Raw genomic sequence first — 17307 nt, 5'->3', positions numbered from 1 at the left:
AGGTTCATATGCACTGTCAGTGGGGTTTGTTTGCAGTTGCCTTCTGAATTTGTTTTGCCCTCCCTGTTGCTCCCCCAAACACCCATGTGTGTGAATATATTACCTGCCAACTTTGAAAAATCTTAGTGGACACTAGTTCACAAAAGCTTATGCCACAACAAATGTGCTCATCTTCCACAAGACTATTTTGTTTTTCCTGCAACAGTAGCCCCTCTTGCAATTAACACAGTGCCAGAAAATCTGATATATAAGCTAATCGCCAAATGGTGCCTTAAACCTAGGTTGCGGTTGCCACAACAGAATATCTAGGTGCCTTTTTTGCAGTGAGGTTTATTATTATTAATTTCATCTCTATTCTGCTTTATATTTTAAAGAAAAAAATCTAAAAGTTTACCACACATTAAAACATAAATTAAAACAACCCAGAATAAAACAAATTTAAGCTTCAAGGGAAATACTTCAGATCCTTCTCTAAGCAACATTTTGCTTTCCCTGTATTTATTTATCTACTTAATTAATATAGCTGCCCCTTAGCAGAATTACTCTAGGAAGCCGGTGTGGTGTAGTGGTTAGAGTGTCGGACTAGGACCTGAAAGATCAGGGTTCAAATCCCCACTCAGTCATGAAGCTCACTGAGAGACCTTGGGCCAGTCATTGTAGAAATTAATTGAGGAAAGGGCTGGATAATTTTGAACACTGAATTAACAGTTTATATCTAATGGCAGTATTGCCTAGCTGCCTATTCCCACAAATTTACAGTTAAATTTAGGCAAGCTAAATTCTTTTATCTACTGCTTTATGGGAAAGCACACAAGGAAGAAAACTTGATCATACTTGCAGTTGCCTGTTGTGAACAGGTGAAAAGCAATGCCAGTTTCGCTTTCTCTGCTCTCTTCTCTACAGAAGTTCCCCCAGGCCAACTTGGTGTCATTGGAAGGTAACCAATAACTCCACAACATCTAAACAGATGACTGTGATGTCAAGATTTTTCAGGCATGTGCTTTTCAATAACATAATGGAACTCTATTAACCAGACCTTCTGTTCCTTCAAGGCAGTGGTACCTTGAAGTGATCCATTAGGGTGAATGGGGTGCTGTCCCACTAACCTCAGTCTGCTCCCAGCCAGCCCTCACTTGTCTGACTCCTTACAGCTGTCAGCTTCTTCCTCCTTAGTTTCCATATTTCCCTTGTAGAACTCAGCAGGAAAGCTGTAGTGGCTTTTGGCTCCATCTCCCTGCTGATGGCCCTCCTGCCTTCTGCTCTACTAGTCCTGGTTGAACATCAGCCAGCGCTGCTTCAAGCTGTTCAGGATAGATTGTAGCGAGTCTCAGCCTGCCCCTCGTTTTCTCTTTCTCCCCTTCCATCCCTCACTCCCAGTGCTTGGCTCCAGTTGGCTGTTTTGTGCAGTTTCCAGAAAAAGGCAGCCCCACACAAAACATTTTACTCGGTGAAATTGATGATCCACAACATCATGGCATGGCTGTGGCTCCAGAAGAGATTGCAGTTTGTGCATTGGCTGAAGTTGGAAAAAGCCACTCTGAGCCATAGAAGCCAATCAAGTGAGAAAGTTCAAACCAGGAATACTACAAAATTGTAAATCTGATCCTAACGGCATCTCTCAACTTGTTAGGATACAGTTTATTGGCTCTCATCCAGTCTTACTGAACCCTTATACCAGTTCAACACTTGAATTGGATGAAAAAGAGGAATGCCTCTATATTGATGATGCTTCACTCCAAATCGACACAGTTTTGTGTAGATGTTAAAAACCATAGCTTACATGAAGGAATCCTGTGACAGCTCCTTAGCGTAAATGCTGAAGAACTGAGCCGTAGCCCCCAGATTCCACTTTCTAAATTGGCTGTCCACGTAGGAACAGAGCCATGGTAAGTGTCGGCATCTTTCGGGGGTCAGGAAGCCAGCTGGCTAGCCCCCAGCTGGATCATGCCCTTCCAGCCGTGACAATCCCCCGATCTCTGGTGCGACACAAATCAGCGACTCAGCCTTCAAAGCCTGAGCACACTATATCAGCAGAGCATACTGGGCAAACAGAAGTGGCGTGAGGCTTATGGAAGCATACTAATAAGCTACAGATTTATTAAGCATAAATCAGGACAAAATAAACATGTCTCTCCGTCTCCTCAGAGAGAGGGTCAAAAGCAAAAGCAATACACAATGGAAGTTCCCAGCAAACTGTGCTGGTATGTAAACAGACATGTGACACGTAACAATCCCATGTCTGCTCCTTAAGGTGGAATGGAATTTTCCAACAGTAAGATCGTGTGCCTAGCTTCCAACCCAGACAACTTATTTTGAAGTTTACTGTTGTCGATGGCAAGAGTAGCCAGTGTTGGACTACAACTTCCATCATCCTTGACCATGTCTAGTTGATGGGAATTGTAGTCTATCTAACAGAATTGGAAGGGCACCACCTTAACTACCTCTGGTCAATGGTATCAAAATCACTGAAAAGTCCCCAAGAATGAGCAGGGCTGCAGTTCCAATGTTCTCCTATAATCATTGGCTATCCACTGGACAGTCCAAGGCAATAAGTAATCAAATGGAGTCTAATGCCCAACTGAAACGGATCTGGATAATCAGCCCAACAGAGTGGAATAGCACTGTGCCCAGACATGGATTATTGGGGAAATAAAAATCCTCCAGCAAGAAAGTGAATACCATGATACGCATAATAATCTAAGCAGGAAATGACAAAGAGCAATGCAGGGGGAAAGCCCGTTCTCTCTGGCTAATGAAAATCTTATCAATCTTCTTTCTGTGACTTCATCAAACATTTTCTTTATCTATTGAAGCTTAGTATTGTAACTGTGGGTAAAACCTCAGCGCCTAGGACTTGCCGATCGCATGGTCGGCGGTTCGAATCCCCGCGGTGGGGTGCGCTTCCGTCGTTCGGTCCCAGTGCCTGCCAACCTAGCAGTTCGAAAGCACCCCCGGGTGCAAGTAGATAAATAGGGACCACTTACCAGCGGGAAGGTAAACGGCGTTCCGTGTGCTGCGCTGGCTCGCCAGATGCAGCTTGTCACGCTGGCCACGTGACCCGGAAGTGTCTGCGGACAGCGCTGGCTCCTGGCCTATAGAGTGAGATGAGCGCACAACCCTAGAGTCTGGCAAGACTGGCCCGTACGGGCAGGGGTACCTTTACCTTTTACCTATTGTAACTACAGTGGCTATAAAGCTATGATGAAGACAGAAGTTACTGTTTTAAATAACTTCAGCCAATCTCCAAGGTTAAGCTGCACAAAACCCAGATCTGCTTTTTTGCTGTCTATACTTCTGATCGGCCACACTGGTGATACCACCAATATACCTTTTCCTAATTTCCTGGATTTTTTTTATTCCTCTAAATCCCCCTTTTAGATAAGTTTATGATTGAAGGGATACATGTATGGCTTAAAAGCTTTATAATTTTACAGCATTTGTGAACTACCAAGTATGTGAATGTTCTTTGGGTGGTGAACTGTACAATTTGTATGCATAATTACCAACTAGCAAATATACGATCACAATTTTAAAAGGTAAAACCATTGCCACCAAACAGTGTAACAAATGAATTGAAAATATCTGGAAAGCTAAAATGGTCTTTGTCAAAAGGACACCAGGTGAACTTTTCTGGGGATGACATTCCATAACTGCTGCCACCGTAGAAAAGTCCCTCTCTTCCATCGGACCTCAGAGAAGCTGGGATGGGGGGCAGAGTTTGAATCACTGATAGTCACGTCTATCTTTCTGGTTGCAAAACTGAACTCTCCCTGTGGCTAAGTAACTAACCATACACTCTTTCCCTCCACTGTCTCTATCACCTTTATTTTTAAAGCTGAGAGTCTCAGGAACCTAAATTCTCACCAACCCAAACCAATTGTGTGTAGTGTGGTGTAGTGGTTAAGAGCAGTTTGATTCCCCGCTCCTCCACATGCAGCTGCTGGGTGACCTTGGGCTAGTCACACTTCTCTGAAGTCTCTCAGCCCCACTCACCTCACAGAGTGTTTGTTGTGGGGGAGGAAGGGAAAGGAGATTGTTAGCCACTTTGAGACTCCTTAGGGTAGTGATAAAGCGGGGTATCAAATCCAAACACTAATTCTTGCTGTACTTTGGCATGGTAGTAATGAAATTGTGAAATCAGGCACAGTCCTATGGATGTGACGTTCACCACCAGATCTCTCCCTACATGTGACGCTGTGGGTTAAACCACAGAGCCTAGGGCTTGCCGATCAGAAAGTTGGCGGTTTGAATCCCCGCGACGGGGTGAGCTCCCATTGCTTGGTCCCTGCTCCTGCCAACCTAGCAGTTCAGAAGCACGTCAAAGTGCAAGTGTATAAATAGGTACCGCTCTGGCAGGAAGGTAAATGACATTTCCGTGCGCTGCTCTGCTTCACCAGAAGTGGCTTAGTCATGCTGGCCATATGACTCAGAAGCTGTATGCCGGCTCCCTCGGCCAGCAAAGCGAGATAAGCACCGCAATCCCAGAGTCGGCCACAACTGGACCTAATCGTCAGGGGTCCCTTTACCTTTAATGAAATTGTGAAATCAGGCACAGCTCTATGGATGTGACGTTCACCGCCAGATCTCTCCCTACATGTGTAAAAATGCACATTAGTTCGGGAGCAGAGCTATCATTCTGTCCACAAAATATATGTCAGTGGGCATTAAATTGGTGCTGTTGGCTTTTTTTGTGTGTGTCTTCCATACTGAGGGGAAAATGATAATGATAGTAATAGATTTGTTTCTACTGAGTAAAAGGTTGATGCGGTAACGATCTATTTCTGTCCAGGAGGACAGTAGCAGTTGTCTCAAACCACTTGCACCATCTCCTTCAAGCTTCGCTGGGGAAAGTAGTGCTGGCTTTTCTGGTAGTAATCCAATACCAAACTGCTGCTGATCAACTGAAAAATTCTGCAGCAATCACATGCTGGTAGGAAGCCATGGGTAAAAAGTTTCTACTTTGTTTTACGTGAGCATCCTAACATTCTCTTGGCCAATTCACACAACCGGAAGTTGGGACTTTTTAAATTTTCACCCATGCTGTGTTTTTGTGATTGACTTGTCTGAATGAACTGTGCTTACATTGGCAAATTCCCACAGAAGCAGAGCAGCAATGTGGTGCGTATCTAACACCCATCCAAAGTTAGCCAAAAAATAGGCACGGTTTATGGTTGCATTGATGCTTTTATTTTATTCTGAGCAGCCCCTCTAAATGAAGCCTTCTCAGTAAATACGATGTACTGTACAAATGGAAATTCAGCCCATTTTGGGGTTTGCTTGCAGCCGAGCACAAATGCTAGAGGATTCTTTTCTCCTGGAAATGGTTCATTTTTGAAAAAAATTCAAAGGCTACAGGAATCTGGGCTAACGATGGATGAAAGTGCTGGCAATGGAAAATGTCAGCTTTGAAGCTTCTCCCACTGTATTTGTTCACTTTGAAATGGGTTGGGTTGATTTTAATACTATTTAACATTTATAAAGTTGCTTGGATGTAAGCTGTCAAAAAGCACTTGCTATATACTGTAGGAATTTACAGTAGATGGGATTTTCCGATAAGGTTGTGCTGGGATAATTTTTTTAAAAGCAATGGCACATTCCTCCTCTTTTACAGCTTAGCAAATGTGAAAGGGGATGGGTCTGTGTTAAATTTCTGGAAATGTGTGCATGCATGATAAATATATATATATATATATATATATATATATATATATATATATATATATAATATATATATATTTAGTGAAAAATACTTAGATGAACAGTTTTTAGAATCGGGGAAGTGTAACTGTACAGGTGACCCTATCCCTGTAGAGGGAAACTGAAATTTATATAAAACAGTATGGTGTTGACCTTTCTTATATTTACCCAGTCACTTCATTCTTTCACAATGGGCCTTTTATGTCTGTAGTTCCATTCTAGATACCTTACAGCTCTGGGAAGCTTTAAAATTGGGAGATCTCCCTTCCTAATCACTTAGAAAGCAGCACATTTTCTGCTTGGCACGTTTTGACTATTATACTGCTGTGACCTGTATGGATTATTAAATACTTTCCTATTTATATTGCTTTGCACCAGTTTGTGTGTTTATCAGCATTTTAGCTCTAATCCATCCTATGACATGGGCATGGCAGGGTGGAGAACCATTTTCAACCACCAGGCTGGATCAAAAACTTGCCAAGCTTCCATCTAACAAATGAGTGGAGATAGCCACCTGTCAATCACTTTGCATCATATGACATCAGATGCATCTAATCCTTGCTAAAAGCAGTGGGAATTGTGTTCGGTGCCAGATTTAAACAGCAAGCCCACCAGCAAAGGAACAATTGGGCATGTAGACACTAAGCTGTATGTTCTGTGACAACTGTGGTTGCCGTGTCTGGTGTCACGTGGCTACTCAGAACTGCTTAGCAGGCTAAACTGGGTAGCTTAGCACCCCCAGTAAGGGGTGGCCCAGTAAGGCTGGAGGTTCTTCACTACTGCCATATACAGCAGGTGTTGTACCACTGGACCACATGGGGGTTTGTTGGCATCTTTCTGCCTCGAGAGACAATGGAGTGTTCCTCCAAGGGTGACGTCAAACCTTTGCATTAGCAGCACCGAAGTGACCTTCCCAGGGTGCAAGCCTGAGCAGTGTGTATGGAGGTCCTGGGCCACCCAGACGGCAAGATCTTGGTCTTGCTGATGTGATCCAAAGGAAAGCAGAGCAATACGTTTGGCACCAGCATGGCTGTAGGAGTTGCCGGAAGGAGGTGTACAAGGCAGCATCTAACAGTCTTAGGGACTCCACTCTGGATTTGTGTAGGGCTTACTCCAGGGGTCGGCAACCTAAGGTTCATGGGCCGGAAGTGGCCCATGGAGGCAGTTTAACCAGCCCACGAGACGCCCGTGAACTGAGCCGCCCGCTTGGCGAGTCCCCGTGCACTGCACTAAACCAGCACAGCACGGGAGCTCTTTCACAGCTCCAGAAATAGCTTCTGTGCATGTGCAGATGCCAGAAATCGCATCTGTGCACGTCCGCAGCGCTGAAAATCGCTTCTGCACATGTGCGGTTTTCGGCATCTGCGCATACGCAGAAGTGATTTCTGGTGCCACAGACATGCACAGACGTGATTTCTGGCATCGTGCTGTGCTGGCCCAGCCCACGGAGGATCTCTGCGGGAGTGATCCGGCCCATGCCCAGTAAGCCTTGTCGACCCCTGGCTTACTCCATAGCCTTTTCTCCCAAAGATGTCGCACAAGGCAGTGGGTATGGATTATTTATCAGGGTTTACTCCCAAAGTCTTTCTCATGAATGAGGATAGCTGCAAGGCAATGGAGGATAGGTTCAGAGTTTTTCTTCTCTTGGACGGGGGTTTACACTTCTGGAAATTGCCCCACGAACAATATACAAGGCCTGAATACAAATGTTTGTTATATGTACCTTCCAAAAGTGTTTTTTTGGAAATAGGTCAAGTCCAAAGCCCATGAAATGCAAGAGACACAGCCCATGCGCATAACAAATCTGCAATGCAGTGTATTTAGAGATAAGCAGCACAGTAACCATTGATGACAGCTTTTACTTTACTACATTAACACCTGTAATGGGAGAGAAGATCCTTTTCTCACTTAAGTTCTAAATGAATAGAATCAAATTTGTTTGAAAAGGATTGGGGACCTATTCTCTCTTTTAAAACTTTCCTAAGTTAGTTGTCTAATTTCCAGCTATTCTCATCTTTAAAGAGCTGGTAAAAGAACAGAGCTAGCATTGAGAACATCTCTGTGGTACTTTTACTGAACTCTCACTAACTCATGATCTTATTGAAATGTAGTATTTGCTGGTTAATAACAGAAAACATTTGCAGGAGAGTCTATGGGGTGCAAAACCTCAATGAGCTGTGAAGGACCAAAAGAATTTGAAGGAGAGGTCAAACCTGAAACCACGTTTCATTTATTTTTTGCAATTTAACGACTATCTATAGTCAAAATTACAAGGGTTAAAAAACAAACAAACAAAATTACTGTATAAGGCAATAACGAACTACACTATAATTGAATCACAAATCACTTTAAGCCAGCGAACAGGAGAAAAGAGAACTTGCGCAGCAACCAATAAATTGGAAACTGAAGGCAGAGGATTGAAATCTCCTTTAATAAATACTGGTCCCATGTGTCATAAAATGGAGGTCCATAGCGGGAGATTGCAAGCCAGTTCTTAGATGGCACTCACGAAACGGAATACATTATCGCAGCTACTCCTCGTAAACACCATTTCGCGCAAACCGCATCACAGCTGACCCAAGCTCTGCAAGAGAGGAATGTGAATCCAGAAACTGACCAATTGCAGTAAGCAATGGCAGAGGTGGAGTCGTGCGCACCGGAGGGGCGAGGGCCTGAGTCATGGGGCGGGGGCAAAAAACCTTGCAGGAAACCGATTTGGGCCAGGAAAGGGGATTGGGCAAAGTGGGGAGCAGTCAGAAGTAAACTGGGATTAGGAATGGACGCCTTGGAGCGCACGGAAACGGTTGCTGTGTTCCTCGATTCGGGAACATGCCCAGATCAACCCTATTGCTTTACTTAGGGAAACGAATGGATGGGATCACACACCACCTTTTCTTGATCGACTGCGGTCACGCGCTGCGACGGAAGATGACTTCCGCAATCTTGTGTACACATCGAGAGAAAGGCAGCACGCAGGCGCGCTTCTCCCTCTGCGCAAAGGCTGCAGGGCGCACGAGAGTCTCCACCTCCGAGAAACTCTCAGCTGATCCAAGCTAACAACTTGCAGCCGCGCTTCGCAGGAGGGGGGGGGAAAGTCCGACAAGTCGTGCGTAGCAACCCGGACCGAATCATCCAACTGCTTGCAGGGCTTTTGTGTTTCTCCCTCGGCCGGCTCCGCACCGGTGGGCTTTGATCCCACGTGGCTCCCACCTGCTTTTTGCCCAAGATGCACGCTTTTGGTCCTGCTCCTGGTTGCGCGCTTTCGGTCCTGTTCCTCCTGGTTGCTTCGTGGTGGGTCGGGTCGACGGAGGTGCACAGCCTGCAGGGGAGCTGGCGGTTGAGCAACGGGAACGGCTCGCTGGTGCTGGGAGGAGATGTGCCCGGGTGCGTTCACACCGCATTGTTCCGACACGGTCTCATCCAGGTACGATCTCGCTGGCGCTATCAGCCGGCCAATCAGCTTCGGCTGCGCCGGTTCGAAAGTGAGAGTGGCGGCTGCTGGACGCTCCAGCGAAAGGCCATTAGCTGCGAGGGGTGGTAGTTGGTTACCACGCTTATTTGGCTACCGTAGTTTTTGTTATTCGTTTCCAGACCGCTTTATATTTCTAAGGAAAGAAATATCACGGCGGTTTGCAACACTGTTTTCAAGGGGAAGGGCATGTGTCTATGATCCGCAACAACCCTCTTAGACTGGTTCACACGTGCATATGCCCCTCACTTGATTCCTCAAGGCTCTCGGTCGGCTGCCCTGGAAAGCACTGTGTTTTAAACGTGATGTGAAGCGAGCGACAGGAGTGCATGCATTTATTACTTAATACAGGTACAAGTAATGGGCCTCTGGGTGCGTGCAAACTACACTTATTGGAGGTCGAGTGGAACCTGAAGCAAAAAGTTGCAGTGTGCAGTGCTCGTCTTCACTGGAGCATAGGAAGAGCCCTGCTGGTTATGTAGACCAGGCATAGGTAAACTAGGCCTTCCAGATGTTTTGGGACTACAATTCCCTTCATCCCTAGCTAACAGGACCAGTGCTCAGGGATGATGGGAATTGTAGTCCCAAAACATCAGGAGGGCCGAGTTTGCCTATGCTCGACATAGACCAAAGGCCCACCAGATCTGTTTCCAAAGTCTATCCACAGTCTGTATCCAAAGTACAGTAAGAACTCCTGCCTGTCTTAGCCTTATTGAAAAGAGCAGGAGCAGCTCAGCAGAGCAAAATCACTACCATGTTTTTGCACACTTCCCATTAGTTTCAGTGGGTCTTGCCCAGGAGGTGTGTGTGTGTTGCAACCAGAGGTCAGCAGGGAGCAACAACTAAGACAATATATTTGAGAAGGGCGAAAACTGGCTCAAAAACAATTGGATATGTAGGTCCGTAGCATGGTGATGCACTAGACCTGAGTGTGAAGCAAAACGGGTTGGTCAAATCGTTATTCTCCATTTCCCACTTAAGCCTTTTCCATTCATTCCATTATGGCCATTTATGATAATATTTTCAGATAACTAAGTGCAGAGCTGAGCAAACCCTGGGGCTGCATGTGATCCTTGCACCAATTTCTTGCAGCCCAGAGCTTTATTTTATCTGGGCAACCAGGAGGGGAAAATGGGAGGAAAGGGGTTGGTATTGCCTCCAAGCCTGTCCACTTTTGTCTCTGGCGCTACCCATGGTTGTGGCTCTGGATAGATTACCCCAAAAGGAATCTCACCCTTGAAAGAAAAAAAGATGGCTTAACCCTGCTTGATTATTTTTGGATCATTTGCTATTACCACATTTTATTTATCCCTTTTTGGTGCAAATACTTTCTCTCTCTGCATGTACATTAAATGGCAAAGGGGAAAACAGGTGTCACCGAAGTAGGCCTACAATGCACAGGTGATCAACCTGTGACTGGACTCTGCTAGTTCAGACTTTAGGTGACGGCCCACAATGCTATTCCGTATATCTACATACAAATTCCCATCACATAGAAAAGTAGTTGTTTTCTATAAAAACCTTCATTCTAGTTATCTCTCTTTGTGTTAAGTGCTAAGCAAATTAATTAATGCACAGTAGCAGGAATTAGGATCAAAATGCATATATAGTATTAAACATGCAATATAATCGGATGTATAGAGGAATAAGACTGTGTTTTTTTTTAAAAAATGGAAGTATTTATACATCATATAAAAAAATACAAATCAAGCATTAATACTTCATTTTGAATAAACACTTTAAGAACAATTAAAGGAAACATTGTACAACTTAGAAATAGCACACAGGGTTAGTTTGCCTAAATTTCCTAGTAGGTCTTTTTACAAATGTAAAGTGCATGCAAGTGTATTTTTGCAGGTGTTGTTCAAGGTTAATGGAAGGCATTGTGGCAGTCACACAGTGTCCCTGGACATTTCACCTTCTATTGATCCCTGTGCCACCACTTTATTTCTCGCTGCCACCACCCAGGCCCTACCTGGTACAATACTGAGTCCAGTCAGGGTTAAATTGGAACATAAACTTCTGTTTATTTATTGTAGTTTAGCAAGCGTGTGGTTTAATAAACGGTATCGGTCAATTACAATCATGGGGTGCCTATCCAGACCTATAACTTCCGCTACCTGCTCTCACCCACTAAACCACCTCTCAGATATTTACTTGTCTTCCTAGCTCCTAACTGTTCCTGACTCAGCTTATTTCACTACACTAACTCAACCTACCCTCAGACTATCCCAATTCACTCCCACTCCAACCAACCACCCAACTCCCAACAAACTCCCCTCTTCCGCCCCTCCCAAAGCTGGTTTTATAGTTCCTCTGACTCCACCCCCTGGGTTCTGATTGGGTAACCTATTTAACTATTTCACCTCCAGCACTCTCATGACTCGCAATTCATCACTTATCTTGCAAATGAATACATGTGTGTTAAATGTGTGTTGGATATGCTTTAAAAGCACGGTGTGTGCCTCTGCCCACAGAAACAGACCTCTCCATCCAGGCAAGCTGGAGACCATTTCACAGTTCAAGGACACATTGCAGCTAGGCAGAAGTACTCAACGAGGGCTTGGGGTGGAGCAAGTGAGGAGTGTGGCCTGGGAAGGAGGACTTGGCCTAGGCTGGATAGTGAGGCCCAGAGGACCAAATTCAGACCCCCTCACCACCTCAGGCCTAGTGCTCCACCCCTTCTAGAGAGTGCAATAACTTTAAACACATTAGACTTCTGTGCCAGGAAAAACAACAGCAACAACTTAGTTGACCTACATCATAATAACAACAATAATTTTATTGTTGCCCCAGCCGCTCTTGGCAGCTTCCAGCAAAGTATAAAAACACAATAAAACATTAAAAAAACCCTTCCCTATGCTGAGCTGTCTATATAAACTGCAAAATACAAGTCACAAGTAGGTAGCCGTGTTTGTCTGCCATAGCCAAAACAAAATAAGTTTGTTATTGGTATGAACTTTTGTATGCATGCACACTTCTTCAGATACACTGAAACAGAAGTCACCAGAAAAACAAATTTTAAAAGACCCTGCTGCTATTAGTGATAGGAAAACGCCAACATTGTTGTCTCTGGTGTTTCAGGTTGCCAGATCCAGCCCAGCTGATTGCACTTGTTTTCCCCATGCAAGCAGCCTTATGAAATACCGTACAGTGGTACCTTAGTTCTCAAACTTTATCCATTCTGGGAGTCTGTTCGACTCCTGAAATGGTTTGAAAACCAAGGCACAGCCACCGATTGGCTGCAGGAGCTTCCTGCTCTCAATCGGAAGCCGCGTCGGGCGTTCAGCTTCCGAAAAACGTTCGCAAACTGGAACACTCACTTCAGGGTTGGTGGCATTTGGGAGCCTATATGTTTGGGAGTCAAGCCGTTTGAGCACCAAGCTACCACTGTATTTACTCGAATGTAATGAGCACTTTTTTGCGGGACGCAGGTGGCGCTGTGGGTTAAAGCCTCAGCACCTAGGACTTGCCGATCGAAAGGTCGGCGGTTCGAATCCCTGCGGCGGGGTGCGCTCCCGCTGCTCGGTCCCAGCGCCTGCCAACCTAGCAGTTCGAAAGCACCCCCGGGTGCAAGTAGATAAATAGGGACCGCTTACCAGCGGGAAGGTAAACGGCGTTTCCGTGTGCGGTTCTGGCTCGCCAGAGCAGCGATGTCACGCTGGCCACGTGACCCGGAAGTGTCTCTGGACAGCGCTGGCCCCTGGCCTCTTAAGTGAGATGGGCGCACAACCCCAGAGTCTGTCAAGACTGGCCCGTACGGGCAGGGGTACCTTTACCTTTACCTTTAATGAGCACTTTTTCGGGGGGGGGGGCAAATTACGTTGCAGAAATTAGGGTGCACATTAGATTTGATGCCACATTTACATTCACCAGCCAATCCTTTTTTGGTTTCAAGGTTTTGAAAACGGAGGTGTGCATTTGATGGCGTATTACATTTGAGTAAATAGGGTATATCAAAAGTAACAAAAGCATTAAACAAGCATCTTGCCATGAAACATGAATATACATACTTTCTCTAGAGCACAGTAAACCTGTATTACCATGGGAAATTCTGCTCCGCTTCCCTTTGGCTTCCGAGACTTCATTTAAAAGCTGTGAGTACAAGTCACCAATTTCTTCTGAGCTCGGTGTGCACTTGGCAGCAATGGTTTGGGGCTCATGGTGCCAGGAGCTGGTGTTGCTAAAACTGCTGTCCTGTATGGTGAGACACCAAGATTACAACTTGAAGCATCTTTTTGGGCAGCAAGACCTTTGGCACTCCGCAGAGGGATGGTGAAGCTGTGGCCTTCTAGATGCTGAATCCCAACATGCTTCACCCTCCGACAGCATGGTCAGTGGCCAGGGATGTTGGCAATTGTATTATAATGATATCAAGTTCACCACCTTTCTTAAGACTATAAAGTCTTCCTGTAGAGATCATATAGACTAGGACTTTCCCCAGTGAAGGATAGTTTTGCCAGGCCCTGAGGCATGTTGACTCTTGGATAGAGTTTCTGAGCCCTGCATTGGGTGAAAGATTCCTGCATTGCAGGGGGTTGAATAGATGATCCTCACGTTCCCTGCCATATTCTAAAATTCTATTATTCTATGAATCCCTTGTTCCTGACACCCTGGCTCCCCACTTAAGAGCTACCCATGGCTCAGTCCTGATACATATCAGTGTGGGGAAACAGTCAGTTTTGAGTTAACAAAAACAGTGGCTCAAAAAGTGATCTGAACAAAACATCAGTTCCTCCTTTACATTAACAGAATGCTGGCTGCTGAACAAATGCATATTTGGAAAAAAAAGATAGGTTTTATAATGAAAAACAAACTGTTAAAACTTAGACCTGACAATTGGCAAGTTTTCCTTGACTTTCTTATAGTGCAATCAATTCATTGTGTTCTCCCAGCTCCTCATCATCTTATCATGCTGTATGTGGGGGTCCTGTGGCCCTCCAGATGTTGCTGGTTTGCAGCTCCAACCAGCCCTTGACCATTGGTCATGATGGCCGGGAATGGTGGAAACTGGAGCGCAACAACATCTGGAGGGCCAGAAATTTCCCAGCCCTGCTGTAGGTTGTACTAAGAAGCAACACAATAACAGGAAGCAGCACAAGTCACAGATCTTGTGCTGATTACTCTGCAATCATCTTCACTAAAAAAAAAAAAAGAATTAATGAGAGAAATATTCCTCAAATTTTTGGCACGTGTAAAGTTTTCCAGACTAGTGACTGAACTGGAATGTCCCCCCCCCCCCCGCAGAATTGAATCTCTCCCCCCCATTTCTCGCATGCTATGATATATGAAAACCATTTTCCAGTTATATCTACTGGTTAATTTTTTTCTTACTCTGTACAGTAGTACCTTGGGTTAAGAACTTAATTCGTTCTGGAGGTCTGTTCTTAACCTGAAACTGTTCTTAACCTGAGGTACCACTTTAGCTAATAGGGCTAAATACGCTGCCACCATGCAATTTCTGTTCTCATCCTGAAGCAAAGCTCTTAACCCGAGGTACTATTTCTGGGTTAGCGGAGTCTGTAACCTGAAGCGTATGTAACCTGAGGTACCACTGTATACATATAAAGGCAGCCAAGTTTGTTCACTTGAGCTGGAAGCTGACAGGTCAGAAAGCAAAAGGATTTATTAGGACAAAACCTTCAAGGTAATAGAGCGTTAAAATGCCTTTTTTGAACAGTGTTGTTTTCTAGCTTTCTTTCAGGATGTGGTAGCTTGAAATCTTACTACACAACTGTTACTTCACTGGCCAGGGAGGGGGTTGTAGCTCAGTGGCAGAGCATCTGCTTTGTATGCAAGAGGTTCCAGGTTCGAATCCTGCCATCTCCAGGTAGGGCTGGGAGAGATCCTGTCCAAAATCTCTGAGAGTCGTGGCCAAGTCACCATACAGAATACTGAGCTCTATGGACTATTTGGCTGATTCAATATAAGGCAGGCTTCCTGTGTTGGTACTTGACAATAAACCAGACTTTGATTTTGAATTGATTTTGCTCTACTCTTTTTCTGTGCCGCTTTTCATTTAAATGAATCTCAAAGCAGCTTACAGACAATAAAGAACAATAACATGATAGAACAGAACATTGCAGATACAGCATGGATCATATAAAGTAATTAATAAATCATCAGTAAGACTATTGCAATCTATGAAACACTATTAACAATACAGGAACTGAAACCAACCAAACAAAAAACCCAGCAACTAAAAAAAATAAGCTAAACACCACAATTACAGCTAAAATATCTAACTCATGAAGGTTTGTTGTGAAGGAGCAGTGTGCTGCTGCAACTGCTTTGTCACTTCTGGTATGTTGTGGTTTGTTAGGGAGAAAGCAAAAATGATGCTTTGCGTTCTTCCGGTGAGTGATGGCTCTCATGAAACATCGTAGTCGAAACACTAAACTTCCTCTGCTCGGGACATGGCACAAGAACACAGGGAACTGCCTGATCCTGAGTCAGACAATTGGTCCTGCTAGCTCAGTACAGTGGTACCTCGGGTTAAGTACTTAATTCGTTCTGGAGGACGGTTCTTAACCTGAAACTGTTATTAACTTGAAGCACCACTTTAGCTAATGGGGCTTCCCGCTGCCGCCGTGCCGCCGGAGCACGATTTCAGTTCTCATCCTGAAGCAAAGTTCTTAACCTGAGGTAATATTTCTGGGTTAGTGGAGTCTGTAACCTGAAGCGTATGTAACCTGAGGTACTACTGTATTGTCGATGCACGGACTGGCAAGATTCCACCCCTGGTTGTCTCTCAGCTGAAACTGGAGTTGCCAGGTATGGAACCCAAGACTTCCCACATGCAAAGCAGATTTTCTACCCCTGCTCTTACCGATAATACCTTCCCTCAAGATAAGTTGGGTGTGCTTTCTGAAACAAAAGCCTAAGCATGGAAGTCACCCATCGTGGTTTGAGCTTTGGGATGAGGAAGCTCCCCACTTGTGTGTGACCGTGTGAATGCAGGCTGCCAGGAACCTGGAAATGGTTGGTGGCTCACGAGGAGTCCCTCCCCAGAGGACATGGACGACATCTTTGGGCTCTGGGAAGGATCTCCTTGTGAGACAGAGGAGCTGCTGCGCTACTCTGTGCACCAGCTGTTAGGCAGGGAGGCTGAACAGCCTCAAAAAAAGCCCCACTGCGCCTCTCAAGGGGAGATAGGGCTCCAAGGAGGGGCTACTTAAAATAGAAGCCTTTCTTGTTGACTGAAAAGGGTTCTGCAGTGAACCCGACAGTGGGGTTTTCTTTTGAAACGAGACAATTGTAAGATGTAATCTTTACATGCTGTGTGGCAATCAAACCACTTTACTTAGAACAAATTGTATTATTATTTTTATTAATTACAGTGGTACCTCGGGTTACATACGCTTCAGGTTACATACGCTTCAGGTTACAGACTCTGCTAACCCAGAAATAGTACCTTGGGTTAAGAACTTTGCTTCAGGATAAGAACAGAAATCGTGTTCCGGCAGCGCAGCAGCAGCAGGAGGCCCCATTAGCTAAAGTGGTGCTTCAGGTTAAGAACAGTTTCAGGTTAAGAATGGACCTCCGGAACGAATTAAGTACTTAACCCGAGGTACCACTGTAATTGAAAGCATTTATAGGCTGCTTAATATTTGAAAATCTCTTTAAGTGTCCTATAGCATAAATCAGTAAACAATATTAAGGAAAACAACAATGCAACAGAAAAGGAGGAATATAAAGGAATATTAAAAATATGCAGGAATGCAGAGAATTCAATATAAATGACTAAAATAAAACTATATGAGAGGCACCCTTTTCAACACGTTAGGCATGAGAAAATCCGAAGTCCTCTCTGGAACACATAACTTGGACTGGATTACCTTAACACTAAAGTTTCATTATCAGGAAAATAATTTAACAAAAATTATTTCTTACAAAAACCATGGCCGGCACTTGTCATTCAAAGAGGCATTCTGTCCTCTTTATTGTAAGATGGTACTTTCTGAAAGAAACGTTTGCATTATCCGAAAACAATGACAATGTGCTTTTTGCTTCAGAACCTATGGGTAGCATTCAACACTAGTCCTGCTCAGAGTATACCCATGGGAATTAATTGACACGATGACTAACCTAGATTCATTCATTCCAGTGGTAGTAGACTTCATTGAGTACAACCCATTGTG

The 17307-nt window shown here is 44.6% G+C and overlaps 2 protein-coding genes across 3 annotated transcripts in view; both read left to right on the top strand.

Annotated features, from left to right (window-relative positions):
• Nucleotides 1-17307, top strand: part of CENPE (centromere protein E) — a 299890-nt gene that overhangs the window by 166451 nt on the left and 116132 nt on the right. The gene's annotated exons all lie outside the window — the stretch shown is intronic.
• Nucleotides 303-17307, top strand: part of MANBA (mannosidase beta) — a 68410-nt gene continuing 51405 nt past the window's right edge. Inside the window, exon 1 of one of the 2 annotated variants that reach the window (XM_079990209.1) lies at nucleotides 303-993. Coding sequence is in view for 1 of the 2 variants with exons in the window: in XM_079990208.1 (XP_079846334.1) it covers nucleotides 8924-9121 (198 nt within the window). In the remaining variant the exon portion in view is untranslated. Of the gene's footprint in view, nucleotides 994-7957; nucleotides 9122-17307 lie in introns of those variants that run through there. The other variant, XM_079990208.1, reaches the window with a different exon arrangement.

The sequence above is a fragment of the Podarcis cretensis genome (genome assembly GCF_951804945.1).
Source record: "Podarcis cretensis genome assembly, chromosome: 9".
Classification (NCBI taxonomy): domain Eukaryota; kingdom Metazoa; phylum Chordata; class Lepidosauria; order Squamata; family Lacertidae; genus Podarcis; species Podarcis cretensis.
The sequence above is the reverse complement of the archived record's forward strand: the minus strand, read 5'-3'. Positions and strand labels throughout refer to the sequence as shown.